Source organism: Heptranchias perlo, chromosome 3 (assembly GCF_035084215.1).
Source record: "Heptranchias perlo isolate sHepPer1 chromosome 3, sHepPer1.hap1, whole genome shotgun sequence".
NCBI classification, from domain to species: domain Eukaryota; kingdom Metazoa; phylum Chordata; class Chondrichthyes; order Hexanchiformes; family Hexanchidae; genus Heptranchias; species Heptranchias perlo.
Window position 1 is genome coordinate 130,778,214 of NC_090327.1, and position 14,110 is coordinate 130,792,323.

A 14,110-nucleotide genomic window follows, 5' to 3' on the forward strand; every position below is an offset into this window, starting at 1 on the left:
TGAAAGGTAATGTATGTTAGCACTTCTTTTTATGCACACTGATCTGTTTCTAATATTAGCTGTCATTAATCCTAACGGTCACCTTACTATTTGGGCTGCATGGAGTTGCAGTGATTTGGAGCCCCAGTGCACAGATCCATGTTAAGGTGATGCAGTCTTGATCCCCTCAACGCTCTGCAGAGCCGCTGGATGGAGGCCAGGTACCTCCTCACAGGAGACACTGGGAGTCATCACCTGCTCACTCTTGGACCGGGTTACTCGCCTGCCGACTCAGTAGTATGGGGTGCACAGAAGATGGTGGATTAAAAATCTTACTGATTCAGTATAACTTTTCCCTCCGGTTTTATTTCTCTTCTGAAGCCGGAGATCGATAGGCCCCAGCAGCCCCCAGTCTCCTAACCAAGTGACCACTGTGTTTGAAATTAGATAGTGGTTTTCAGCAGGCTATTCAACAGGATTGGGGGGGGGGGGCGGGGAGGAGGAGGAGGAGCTCACGTCTGAGCCTAAACCTGCTCTGATATCCAAATGTATTCCAGCAGGAGTGACTGAATAGTAAAGAGTTGCAGGAACCCAGGATGATTTTTTTCCCTCCCCTATCTTGGGATCCACTGAAATCAATTGTGGTGCCCTCTTTGTTGTTGCAACTTGTTCTAGAGAAAACTGAAGGAGGGAGTTATCTCCACACACTCTCTCTCACCTCCCAATGGCAGATTTCCTGAAGCCAGATGAGATCATTTTCACTACTGACACCAACAACTTTGCTTAGTTGAACACACATGAAACTAGGTTAGAATGACAGTGACCTTTCAGCATCGCTCCATTCATTGTTAAGAGAAAACTGTCTCCACAGATTTTTTTCAAAATTACAGATGATTTACAGCATTAGGACTTACACAGATAACAGGCCCACTGGTCCCGTCACACACTGCCCACCCAGTTTGAAGTAATGAAAACAAGCCTTCCGGAGTTGATACAAGGAATCTGGAATTAAATAAAGCATAATGAAGCCGATTAATATCAATGTAAATATTTGTTTAAAGTATGACTAATATTTAGTATTTTGTGCATTGAATCCAATCTCTTTTGGAAAAATATAAGTAAACTTCTAAACAGGATTATGTGGGATTATTAGCAGTTTTATATTTAACTTAAGGAATACAAATATTTAAAGTGTGGGACCTGATACTTCAAAAAATCACAACCATTAAAACTCTGATTTAATTTTACTTATGAATTAACATGACTAGAGTTAAATGACATTCAATGAAAGTGCAATAGGATTTCTGTATTCACTCTGGTTTCTATTTAAAACTAGAAGGCGTGTGGGGTGAATGCCACAGTAAAATCAAACGCTGTTGTGTCTGCTGGAGAATATGGAGGTTTGTGTGAGTCTTCTGCTCCCAGGAGTCTGAGCTTACCGTCTGTAGCAGCAAATAGTTCATACAGAGCTTGAGCCAGAACATTCACTACAAAGGAATGGGACTTCTTCCTTGCCCAGTGGAATTTCTTCTTGGCCTGCAAAAAATCACAACAAACTGTGTAAGATTTCTTTCCAAACCACTTTCCCAAAGTATGCACTTATTTCAAACTTGGTGTCCAAGTCTGGCTTCTGGTTCGGCAACGCCTCGATTTTAAAATTCTCATTCTTGTTTTCAAATCCCTCCATGGCCTCGCCCCTCCCTATCTCTGTAATCTCCTCCAGCCCTACAACTCTCCGAGATCTCTGCGCTCCTCCAATTCGTGCCTCTTGCACATCCCTGATTTTCATCGCTCCACCGTTGCCAGCCGTGCCTTCAGCTGCCTCAACTTCAAGCTCTGGAATTCCCTCCCTGAATCTCTCCGCCTCACCACCTCTCTCTCCTCCTTTAAGACGCTCCTTAAAACCTACCTCTTTGAACAAGCTTTTGGTCACCTGTCCTAATATCTCCTTATTTGCCTCGGTATAGAACGTTGTTTGATAATTGCTCCTGTGAAGCGCCTTGGCACGTTTTACTACGTTAAAGGCACTATATAAATGCAACTTGTTGTTGTTGTTTAGGCATGTATATCACAACCGAGCGTATTATACACAATATAGTAACGGTTGTCTTCAGAGAGTAGGTTTATCCACAATCTTTAGCATTACTTCTAGTTTTGAAAAAAGTCACTGGTTTAAGAAACACATTTCACTTTAATGAAAATGGCTCTGGGATGCAGAAGAGGGGGAAAAAATGCACATTGAGGCATATACAATCCAAATAATTCACATCCTAATTTTTAGTCATGAGGAGTGTTCAGATTTGCAATGCTTTGTGTTATCTTGCATGCTTCCTTTGGTACCTTACCATGAAATATAATGGTGAAGTTGCCTTTTTAATAAGTTTTTCAGTATGGGGGTGAGGGGGCGCAATGTGTTCTGCCATGGAGTAATGGGCCGTGAGGTGTCCATCTGTGATCCTCCACGGGGCGAATTGCCTGCCACGAATGAGAGGTATTCAGGGCATTCCCAGAGAAGGAAATATGCAGGTCGAGACAAGTGCCAGGCAATGACCATCTCCAACAATGATGTGGAGATGCCGGTGATGGACAGGGGTGGACAAATGTAAGGAATCTTACAACACCAGGTTATAGTCCAACAAATTTATTTTAAAATCACAAGCTTTCGGAGATTATCCCCATCATCAGGTGAATGAGTGAAAGATTCTCAAATCGCATATCTTATATTAGGCTGGGACAGCATCACACCAATCAAAAGGTGTTGTTGGTGTTCAGATAGATTAGCCACGGAGAACAGTACGTCCCAGTACACTGAATATACATTGTGTCAAATTACACAGACAGAGAGAAAGAGACCCAAATGGCAAGAGAGAGAGAGAGAGAGAGAGAATATTAAAAACAGATAACTTTTTTTTCCCCCTCCACGTAACCCCACCAGCAAGGGGGAAAAAATGCCTTGCTGGTAAAGGTGTTTGGACAGCAGAGTTTAGGGTATGATGTAATCATTTTGAGTGTGAAGACAACAGTGTGGCAGGCAAAACTTTGTCTGTGGTGACAGAGTGCCCTGCTGCAATGAATGAGGTATTCCCCCCCCCCAACTGTCAAGGAATCCTCTGCATCTCCCAATGGCTGCTGACTGAAACACGTCTGCAACAACAGGGGGTGTTTCCCACAACATGGGAAGCACGCTGAGGAGAGTCCAAAATCACATCCCTGCTAAAATCTCTTCCCAATGAGGTCTGTCAACAATCTCAAGTACCTCCCTAACTATCTAAACTGTCATCCCACCGGCTTTAATCTCACCGATTCGCGTCATTGGGGAACTCGGAAGTGGGCGGGTTGGAGCCGGGCTCCGGACCCGCTCCAGGATTCCCCAATTTTAGGACCCCCCCCCGCCACGAACGTGCCCGCTCGACCATCCTAAAATTGACCCCTAGAAATCAATGTGTTGTCTTCTCAGTTTTAGATTCAATATTCTTGCACCATACATGAAAAGCACAATATGTATTCAAAATCAAACTTTGTTTTGCTGTTTTATAATACTTGAGTTATGGCATCGTGGCCCCAAAAATCCCTGGAATTCTCCTGACCCATGTGGCTTCATGCTAGCTGAAGGAAATCTTTTAAAATATTCATTACATTGGACATAGGACAGTACTGCCAACACTACCCCTTGATTAACCAACAATAGGAGTTCTGCTGTTTCCCTTTAGGATAGGTAAGACAAAGTTTTCATGTGAGGCAGCATAATGGAGATGAAAATCATTACTGCACACAAAGCTGCTGGGTTTGACCATCAGTCGCTAATAGAATTGGACATTTTCATCAGAGGAGTAGTCACATTACTAAGCTGAAGATCCAACTATGGACCTGAATTTCCACAGAGGTTGTCCCAATCTCCTGCCATAATTTTGTTGGCAGATCAGTGGAAACCCTGGAGAAATGGCATAAATGGCCATTTTCAACCCTTTAGATTGTTTCTCTCGGGGGGGGGGGGGGGGGGGGGGGGTGTCTGCCCATCTCCCACCAGAGTCATGGTAAATCGGGTGAACCCCCCCCGCCCCATGGAAATTCAGGGCCTATCTTTCAGAATGAAGTGCTATAGATAACATGTCTCACCTGTAGCATTGCCTCATTATCGTGGAGGTCTGGAATGCTGCACAGGAGACTTTTCCATATCCTCACGTCATTCAGTACAACGCTCATTCCGCCTCCTGTGAGAGGATGGCGCATGTTATATGCATCACCCAAAAGGAGCACACCTGGATAAAAGATGTAACAATGCTTGTATTACAGCAAGCTCAACGGTCACTAAAATATGTTTCATATTTCCTCCAATGGTGATTGTACTGGGATACCTCGAGGCAGGTGACAAATTTCGATAGTCAAATGCAAGTTTCATTAACTTTGGTTCAGTGAGCGATGATTAGCTATGTGTCCTGAATATCAAATGGCTTGAGTTTTGCTGAGGCCTTTTAAGGGTGTGTAAAGGGAGGAATTTCCTAGCGAAACACGGGAACTCTCATGAGTTGTGCCCATGGATTCCCCCCAACTGGAATTTAAGGGTCTGGTCTAAATGGGGCGGAAACCCAGTGGAACTGGGCTCCACCCCATATTCCAGGGAACCCTCAATGAAAATCCGACTTACGCCCTCTCCTAACCCCGGAACTTCAGGACCTTTATGTCTGTTGTGAGTGCTTTATGGGTGTGCTGTTATGACATCTTTGCTTAACAGATGTCAGCACGTAGTAAAGATACCGTTGCTGTCAGGGCTGTTACACCATGAATCGTATTCTGTACAAAATATGGTTTTTGCATCATGCTAAATATTAGATTGAAATTATACACAATGTTTTTTGTCAAAGCTGACCAAAGTGACTGACAAACACCTGGTGGCTTTGACCGGCACTTTTATTGCACTGTATTTTTATGAACAAACTAAGACACAAAACAAGTTTTTTTTTAAGATTTAGTTCAAGATTTTTGCTTTGCAAATAAGGCTGCTGAAAAAATGACTGCAGCAGATTTGCATCTTAACCAGCTGGGAGTTAAGAGGATATGGAGAATCGCACGCCACTAATAGAGGCTGCCTGATTTTTCTTCTGTTGAAATGAATAGAGGCAAAATCATGTGGCATCCCTTTACGGTAATCCTCCCCGTCCAATTTTCCCTCTCTGCACTCCGACCCCTGCCCAGACCATGCTCCACGCCCAGGTGGTAAAGGCAAAAATCTACCCCAGTGATTCAAGATTGAGACAAAAATCCTCTATTCAGGTTTAAAATTTATAAACTCCATGGATGCATAAATGACACGCTAAATATAATGTTAATTTGCTATGTTGGACTTTGCTCGTTTACAGGCTTTACCTGGTTTATTCACTGGTGACGGCGGGAGGAAGCTCGCGGGCATAGTCCGTAGACGGTCATTCTGAACTGCAAGTAGGAACGGTTCTTTTATGTGCTCTGTCGAAGAGAAATTAGCATCCACTAAAGAGCCAGCGTTAAGAGTAATCTGAGGAGTTTTAACTGAACTCCAGTCTCGCTACTATTTTGTGCTTGTCATTGTAATCATGTCCATCTGTACACCACCATGGACTTCACAGCTAAGTGGATTCATAGCAACAGAGCCATGGGTAAATTAAAATAAAACTTAACCACACTTTTAAATATATTGTCCTGGGGTCTCCATTGGATAGTTTTTATACAAGGTTATGAGGAAAGTTTACTCATTCGGGGTAATTTTATGAAATCACACAGTCTACGTGGAGCCTCACCCACTTCCTACATTACAACAGCGACTACAATTCAAAAGTACTTTATTGCCTGTAAAGCACTTTGGGCGGTCTCGGGGTCATGAAAGGCGCTATATAAAAGCAAGTTCTTTCTCTATATCAGAAATTCAGACATATGCTCCCCATAATTTTCTATGCATTCATTTTATGAAGGTGTATCTGCTATGTGCTCACAGCGGCCAGGTTACCTGCTGAGAGCGCGATTTTGTAAAATATCCCTACTTTGATTTGTTAGATATTTGTTTGTTTACATAAAGATAAACCCTGGGGCTCGCTGGTGGTGAGGTCAGAAGAATGTTGATAGAGACCTGGGAGGGTGTCACCAATATATACCCTCAGTCATGGGTGTCATAAGGCCTGAGGAGACCAGGCCCACTGGAGGGAAAATAAAAGGATTCCAACTCTCACAGAAAAAAAAATGACATCCGACTGTACCTGGAAGCTGTGGATAGATTTTCTCAATCATGTAGTCTTTAAGGCGTCTTGGCATTTCCCCTCTGATGTCCACTAAGACTCGTGTTTCATTGGACGAAATTTGGTAGATAAGAATTGGGCTCGGGTTGGCCAGAACAAGTTCTGCATGATTTGGTTTGAATTGTGGCGAGTCCTATAACCATAAACACAGACGTTAAACAGTAGCCCTTTACTTTATTTCAGTCGTACTGAAATAATATTTTAGCATAATTTTTCTTTGAAATTAGTTGATTTATGAAAAGTGACATTGATGGTGGCAGTAGTTGTTTCATTTCATCATCAGTATCTTTCGTTAAGAAAATTGAAAAGCTGCAATTGACATTAATACATACAGTCTTATTAAAGGTGAATACAATTATTGTAAAATTACCAAACACTGGGCCATAATTTGCTGTGGCAGGGCATCCAACAGCATTTGCCATTAGTTAGACTTTAGGTTTTTGCACATTTAGGTTTTTAAATTTTTAAAAAAATTTTGTGTGCCAAGTTGCTTAAAGTGTGAGCTGATAACGTCGCAGCGAGGGAAACAGGGCATCTGGGACCTGAGTGAACAGGGCAAGTAACTGGGTATCTCCTTAACCAATCAGACTGAAGGGTTGTGAAATTAACAGCACAAGAACTGAGAAGGAAGTGTAAATTAGAGTGGGTGAATTCAATGTCAAATCAGGTACAGAAAGAGAAATAAAGAAAAGAAAGATTGGATTAAGAGAGTAAAAAAAAATTTTTGAACATTTTTAAAATCTCGAACAACAATTAAAACCCGAAGGAATTAGACTCCAGACTTGTAATAGTTGATTTTCGGTGCCAGAGAGGTTGACTGGCAGTAATTAACACTTATCACATCGTTAAAAGGGTACTTAGACTGAAAAGGACAAGACTTAACTTTCCGTGGCGAGTTTAGTTTGTATCTACCGCGTGGATACAGCAACTTCACGCCGTTCAATACATTTAAATGGTGAGTCGGACAGTGAGATGCCGTTTTGGCGCAGCTAATGGTGGAGTGGCGCATCTCGGACAGCAACTTCTGGATATCTGCGTTTAACCTCTCACCATCTGCCCTCACCTGAAGTCGCTGTACCATCTGCGCATAAATAATGGCGAACGCCATTAGCCTCATTAGCCCAATATTTTTTCCAACAACAGTTTTTGGGTTCTTAATAGGCAAGAGCAGTCAATTGAATACATGCATTTATGATCTCTTTGTTTACTTAAACATTTGTTAAATATTTGTTGGTTACAGCAGTGTGTGGGAGGTGAATTAACATCAGGAGAGGTACAGCAACTAACTTTAAGGTATTTTGGCTTCAAGTGTATGTTCATTTTATCCCCTCACTAAAATTGATCCCCTCTCAAATATACATTCCACTGAGGAATAAAAACACCACAGGAAAAGTGATCCATCCGTGGCTAACTAAAGAAGTTAAGGATAGTATTAGATTAAAAGAAGAGGTTTATAGTGTTGCCTAGAAGAATAGTAAGCCTGAGGATTGGGAGAGTTTTAGAAAGCAGCAAAGGATGACCAAAAAATTGATAGAGGGAGAAAATAGAATATGAAAGTAAACTAGCAAGAAATATAAGAACGGATTGTAAACTTCTACAAGTATGTAAAAAGGAAATGAGTAGTGAAAGTAAATGTGGGTCCCTTAGAGGCTGAGACAGGAGAAATTATAATGGGGAATAAGGAAATAGCAGAGACGTTAAACAAATATTTTGTATCTGTCTTCACAGTAGAAGACACAAAAAAATACCAGAAATAGTGAGGAACCAAGGGGTAAATGAGAGTGAGGAACTTCAAATAGTTAATATTGGTAAAGAAAAAGTACTGGACAAACTAATGGGGCTAAGCGCCAACAAATCCCCTTGACCTGATGTCCTCCATCCTAGGGTTCTAAAAGAGGTGGCTGCAGAGGTAGTGGATGCATTGGTTACGATCTTGCAAAATTCCCTAGATTCTGGTACAGTCCCAGTGGACTGGAAGGTAGCAAATGTATCCCCGCTATTCAAGAATGGAGGGAGAGAGAAAACAGGGAACTACAGGCCAGTATGCCTGACATCAGTTGTTGGGAAAATGCTAGAATCTATTATTAAGGACGTGGTAACAGGGCACTTAGAAAATAATAATACGATTAGGCAGAGTCAGCATGGTTTTATGAAAGGGAAATCGTGTTTGACAAATCTACTGGAGTTTTTCTGAGGATGTAACTAGCAGGGTAGATAAAGGAGAGCCAGTGGATGTAGTATATTTGGATTTTCAAAAGGCATTTGATAAGGTGCCACACGAAAGGTTGTTACACAAGATAAGGGCTCATGGAGTTGGGGGTAATATATTAGTACGGATAGAGGATTGGTTAATGGACAGAAAACAGAGTCAGGATAAACGGGTCATTCTCAGGTTGGCAGGCTGTAACTAGTGGGGTGCCGCAAGGATCAGTGCTTGGGCCTCAGCTATTTGCAATCTATATTAATGACTTAGATGAAGGGACCAAATGTAATGTGTCCAAGTTTGCTGACGATACAAAGCTAGGTGGGAAAGTAAGCTGTGAGGAGAACACAAAGGACTCGATATTAGGAGGGAGGCAGGTTGGCAGCAGGGTAACGCGCCCAGTGAATTCGGGGTGCACCGCACGCGATCGCAGCCTAATTGAAGGCACTTACCTTGGCTTCCGGGTTTCGCGCTGGAAAGCTGCGTAGCGGGCAGACTGCGCACCCGCATCACAGGCTGTCAGCTGGAGGAGCCCTGTTTAAAGGGGTAGTCCTCCACTGACTGATGCTGCAGAAAATAGGCAAAATTACAGCATGGAGCAGCCCAGGGGGAAGGCTGCTCCCAGGTTTAATGATGCCTCACTCCAGGTCTTACTGGATGGGGTGAGGAGGAGGAGGGAGATCTTCCACCCGGCGGACGGGAGGAAGCGGCCTGCCTCTGCCGTCACGAAGGCCTGGCTCGAGGTGGCAGAGGAGGTCACCAGCACCACCAACATATCATGCACCTGCACACCAGGGTTGAGGTTGCAAGTTTGTGAATTTTATTGTTCGGAGGAGGGTGGTGGAGGCCAAACTTTGTCCAAATTGACAGAGTGGCCTCCTGCAATGAGTGAGGGTCTCCCCCCACCTGTCAAATGGACCTTTGCAGCTGCCACAGCCTGGTGGCTGCAACATGTCCATTTCAACTGGGAGTGTTTCCCCCAGTAGGGGAAACACTCTCAGTTTAGTTGAAAATCCCACCCCCTCCTAAAATATCCTACAAATCAGGTCTGCTAACGACCCGAACTATCAAAATTAATTGCTTTAAGTGGGATCCCGCCGGCTTTAATTGCCGGTGGGAGTCCCACGTGCGGGGGCTGCGCGCGCATCTAAGCGCGTCACTGGGGAACCCGGAAGTGGGCGGGTTGGAGCCGGGCTCCGGACCCGCCCTGGGAATCCCCGATTTTCGGAGCCCCCCCACCACGAACCCACCCGCTTGGACATCCAAAAATCGAGCCCAAAGAGTCTGTAAAGGGATATAGACAGGTTAAGTGAGTGGGCAAGAAGGTGGCAAATGGAGTATAATGTGGGGAAATGTGAGGTTATTCACTTTGGTAGGAAGAATAGAAAAACGGAATATTTTTTAAATGGTGAGAAACTATTAAATGTTGGTGTTCAGAGGAATTTGGATGTCCTCGTACACGAAACACAGAAAGTTAACATGCAGGTACAGCAAGCAATTAGGAAGGCAAATGGTATGTTGGCCTTTATTACAAGGGGGTTGGAGTACAAGAATAAGGAAGTCTTGCTGCAATTATATAGGGCTTTGGTGAGACCTCACCTGGAGTACTGTGTACAGTTTCGGTCTCCTTACCTAAGGAAGGATATACTTGCCTTAGAGGCAGTGCAAGGAAGGTTCACTAGATTGATTCCTGGGATGAGAGGTTATCCTATGAGGAGAGATTGAGTAGAATGGGCCCATACTCTCTTGTGTTTAGAAGAATGAGAGGTGATCTCATTGAAACATATAGGATTCTGAGAGGGCTTGACAGGGTAGATGCTGAGAGGTTGTTTCCCCTTGGCTGGAGAGTCTAGAACTCAGGGGCACAGTCTCAGAATAAGGAATCAGACATTTAGGACTGGGATGAGAAAGAATTTCTTCACTCAGAAGATTGTGAATCTTTGGAATTCTCTACCCCAGAGGGCTGTGGATGCTGAGTCGTTGAATATATTCAAGGCTGAGATAGATAGTTTTTGGACTCTGGGGGAATCAAGGGATATGGGGATCGGGCGGGAAAGTGGAGTTGAGGTCGAAGATCAACCATGATCTCATTGAATGGTGGAGCAGGCTCGAGGGGCCCTATGGCCTACTCCTGCTCCTATTTCTTAAGTTCTTATGTTGATTGGTCTCTCTACATTATCAGGTTCAATAACCCAGTACCTGCTGTGATGTAATTTGCAATCAATGTTTTTTTTAGAAATTAAATCAGCAGCAAGCGAATAACGAGAGGGCCCGAAGTTGCTTGGATCCCACTGGGAGCACAGCAGAGTGGGAACCCTGGCTGCCGATTCTTCAGGCTGTTGGGGATGGAGGGTAGGTTTTCGTCTTTACCGCCTGGGTGTTAAGCGTCACCTGGGCAGAATTCAGAAAGGAAAATCTGATGGGGAGGGTCATGTGTCACTGACAGAACTCGCCTGATTTTCTTTCCATTGAAATGAATGGAAGGAAAGCCGTGGAGGTTCTGTAAGAAGCTCCATTCAAACCTCCACGCCAGATTATCAGTTCTGCGCTCCACCCAGGCCATGCTTATTGCCAATGCAATAAAGATAAAAATCAACCCCGGGGTCATTTTAATATACGGGGCTGGCGTCCCATACCGATAGAGGTGCAACAGAGATGCCCACCCCGAGTGCCTGGCAGAAAATCGGAGCGGCGCCTTGCCACTCTAATTGGGAAAGCCAGTGGCCCTCATCAGGCTGAGGATGAAATGGCCAATTTGTTTTTATTCTCCAAAGGGAAACCGTGGCCTGCACTTGGAGGTAACCGATTCCTTCCGCACTGCAGCCGCTTTGGGGGCTTCGGAAGGCCCAGTATGGAACCCACCAGCTGGGCCTAAGGATGGTGGTGCGAGGTGGTGCTCCTAGGGTAGCCTGGTAGTGAACCCTGGCTTGCCCCCCAAAGCTGGCTGTGGAGGTGATGGGCAGACGGAAAACTAACCCACGTCCTCACAGATCGGAATTTGGGATGTGGCGTTCCTGGGGCAGAAACCTGGAGGATTTAGAAAAATAGTGCCTGTTAGTTATGCTCAAATATGTGAAGCTGCCAAGGGGATGAGATATCAAGCTTCAGGGATACAGGCCTGTGATTAAAAGATATTATGTCGCTTGTGTTTAAATAGGTGAAGGTTCAAAGAAGATAAAATGCCAAGCGTCAGGGCTACCAGCTTGGTATCATCTTCACACCCCACTGATGCTCTGGGTGAATTCAGGACGCACCAAGGATCGAACCCGGGACCTTCCTGCCCTGAATCACACCATGAGGTCCATTTACTCATTGAAATATCAGGGCAGCTCATCCCTAATTTGCCCGAGTTCTGCCCTCCCCCACCCCACTGGAGGAATTTTGGCCCCAAAGTTTGATTGAAGTTAATTCTTTGTAACTTTTTGCTCTTTTTGTTTTAAAAGGGTGCATCGATGGGGTAATCGGGTAATATTGGTGGTAGTTTTGGGAATGCTTCAGTTCTACCACTAATCACCTCATAAATAAAAAGAAGTTATGAAAATATTATTTATCAGAATTGACGATGAAGGTTGTTTCTTCCTGTCAGTGAGCTTTGCCACTCTACAGCCAGGCAGCTGGGCTGGGTTCATTGTCCTTTTGAGATTTTGAGTCCTTTTGAGAAGTGCCAGTAATTTTCACCAGGGTTCTCCCCATGTCTTTGGTGGGAGATTGGAGAAATTACATAAATGGCGTCTCGCACCATTTCTCCAGGGTTTGCACCGATCTTCCACTGAAGTTACAAAGGACACTGCGAAGCAATTCTACCCCAAATTCTTTTACTAAACTGTTACTATAAACCAATGACAATTAATTTTTTAAAATTACACTCAGAGGAACTGCCCCACCTCCCCCACCACCCCCAGAAGGACCCGCCCGCCTGCACCCTCATTCCAGCTTGTGGTATATTCACAGATACTACAGGGATCACATCGGACACTCCAGCCTGTGGTATATTCACAGATACTACAGGGATCACATCGGACACTCCAGCCTGTGGTATATTCACAGATACTACAGGGATCACATCGGACACTCCAGCCTGTGCTATAATCACAGATACTACAGGGATCACATCGGACACTCCAGCCTGTGGTATAATCACAGATACTACAGGGATCACATCGGACACTCCAGCCTGTGGTACAATCACAGATACTACAGGGATCACATCGGACACTCCAGCCTGTGGTACAATCACAGATACTACAGGGATCACATCGGACACTCCAGCCTGTGGTATATTCACAGATACTACAGGGATCACATCAGACACTCCAGCCTGTGGTATATTCACAGATACTACAGGGATCACATCGGACACTCCAGCCTGTGGTATAATCACAGATACTACGGGGATCACATCGGACACTCCAGCCTGTGGTATATTCACAGATACTACAGGGATCACATCGGACACTCCAGCCTGTGGTATAATCACAGATACTACGGGGATCACATCGGACACTCCAGTCTGTGGTATATTCACAGATACTACAGGGATCACATCGGACACTCCAGCCTGTGGTATATTCACAGATACTACAGGGATCACATCGGACACTCCAGCCTGTGGTATATTCACAGATACTACAGGGATCACATCGGACACTCCAGCCTGTGGTACAATCACAGATACTACAGGGATCACATCGGACACTCCAGCCTGTGGTACAATCACAGATACTACAGGGATCACATCGGACACTCCAGCCTGTGGTATATTCACAGATACTACAGGGATCACATCGGACACTCCAGCCTGTGGTACAATCACAGATACTACAGGGATCACATCGGACACTCCAGTCTGTGGTATATTCACAGATACTACAGGGATCACATCGGACACTCCAGCCTGTGGTACAATCACAGATACTACAGGGATCACATCGGACACTCCAGTCTGTGGTATATTCACAGATACTACAGGGATCACATCGGACACTCCAGCCTGTGGTACAATCACAGATACTACAGGGATCACATCGGACACTCCAGCCTGTGGTACAATCACAGATACTACAGGGATCACATCGGACACTCCAGCCTGTGGTATATTCACAGATACTACAGGGATCACATCAGACACTCCAGCCTGTGGTATATTCACAGATACTACAGGGATCACATCGGACACTCCAGCCTGTGGTATAATCACAGATACTACGGGGATCACATCGGACACTCCAGCCTGTGGTATATTCACAGATACTACAGGGATCACATCGGACACTCCAGCCTGTGGTATAATCACAGATACTACGGGGATCACATCGGACACTCCAGTCTGTGGTATATTCACAGATACTACAGGGATCACATCGGACACTCCAGCCTGTGGTATATTCACAGATACTACAGGGATCACATCGGACACTCCAGCCTGTGGTATAATCACAGATACTACAGGGATCACATCGGACACTCCAGCCTGTGGTATATTCACAGATACTACAGGGATCACATCAGACACTCCAGTCTGTGGTATATTCACAGATACTACAGGGATCACATCAGACACTCCAGCCTGTGGTATAATCACAGATACTACAGGGATCACATCGGACACTCCAGCCTGTGGTATATTCACAGATACTACAGGGATCACATCGGACACTCCAGCCTG

General features: G+C 44.6%; 1 protein-coding gene across 1 annotated transcript in view; it reads right to left on the reverse strand.

Annotated features, from left to right (window-relative positions):
• Positions 1 to 14,110, reverse strand: part of sqlea (squalene epoxidase a) — a 32,886-nt gene that overhangs the window by 1,935 nt on the left and 16,841 nt on the right. Inside the window, exons 7-11 of the mRNA XM_067976739.1 lie at positions 6,204 to 6,375; positions 5,344 to 5,439; positions 4,096 to 4,238; positions 1,419 to 1,515; positions 894 to 981 (exon numbers count right to left, since the gene is read on the reverse strand). Of these exons, the coding sequence (XP_067832840.1) occupies positions 894 to 981; positions 1,419 to 1,515; positions 4,096 to 4,238; positions 5,344 to 5,439; positions 6,204 to 6,375 (596 nt within the window). The remainder of the gene's footprint in view (positions 1 to 893; positions 982 to 1,418; positions 1,516 to 4,095; positions 4,239 to 5,343; positions 5,440 to 6,203; positions 6,376 to 14,110) is intronic.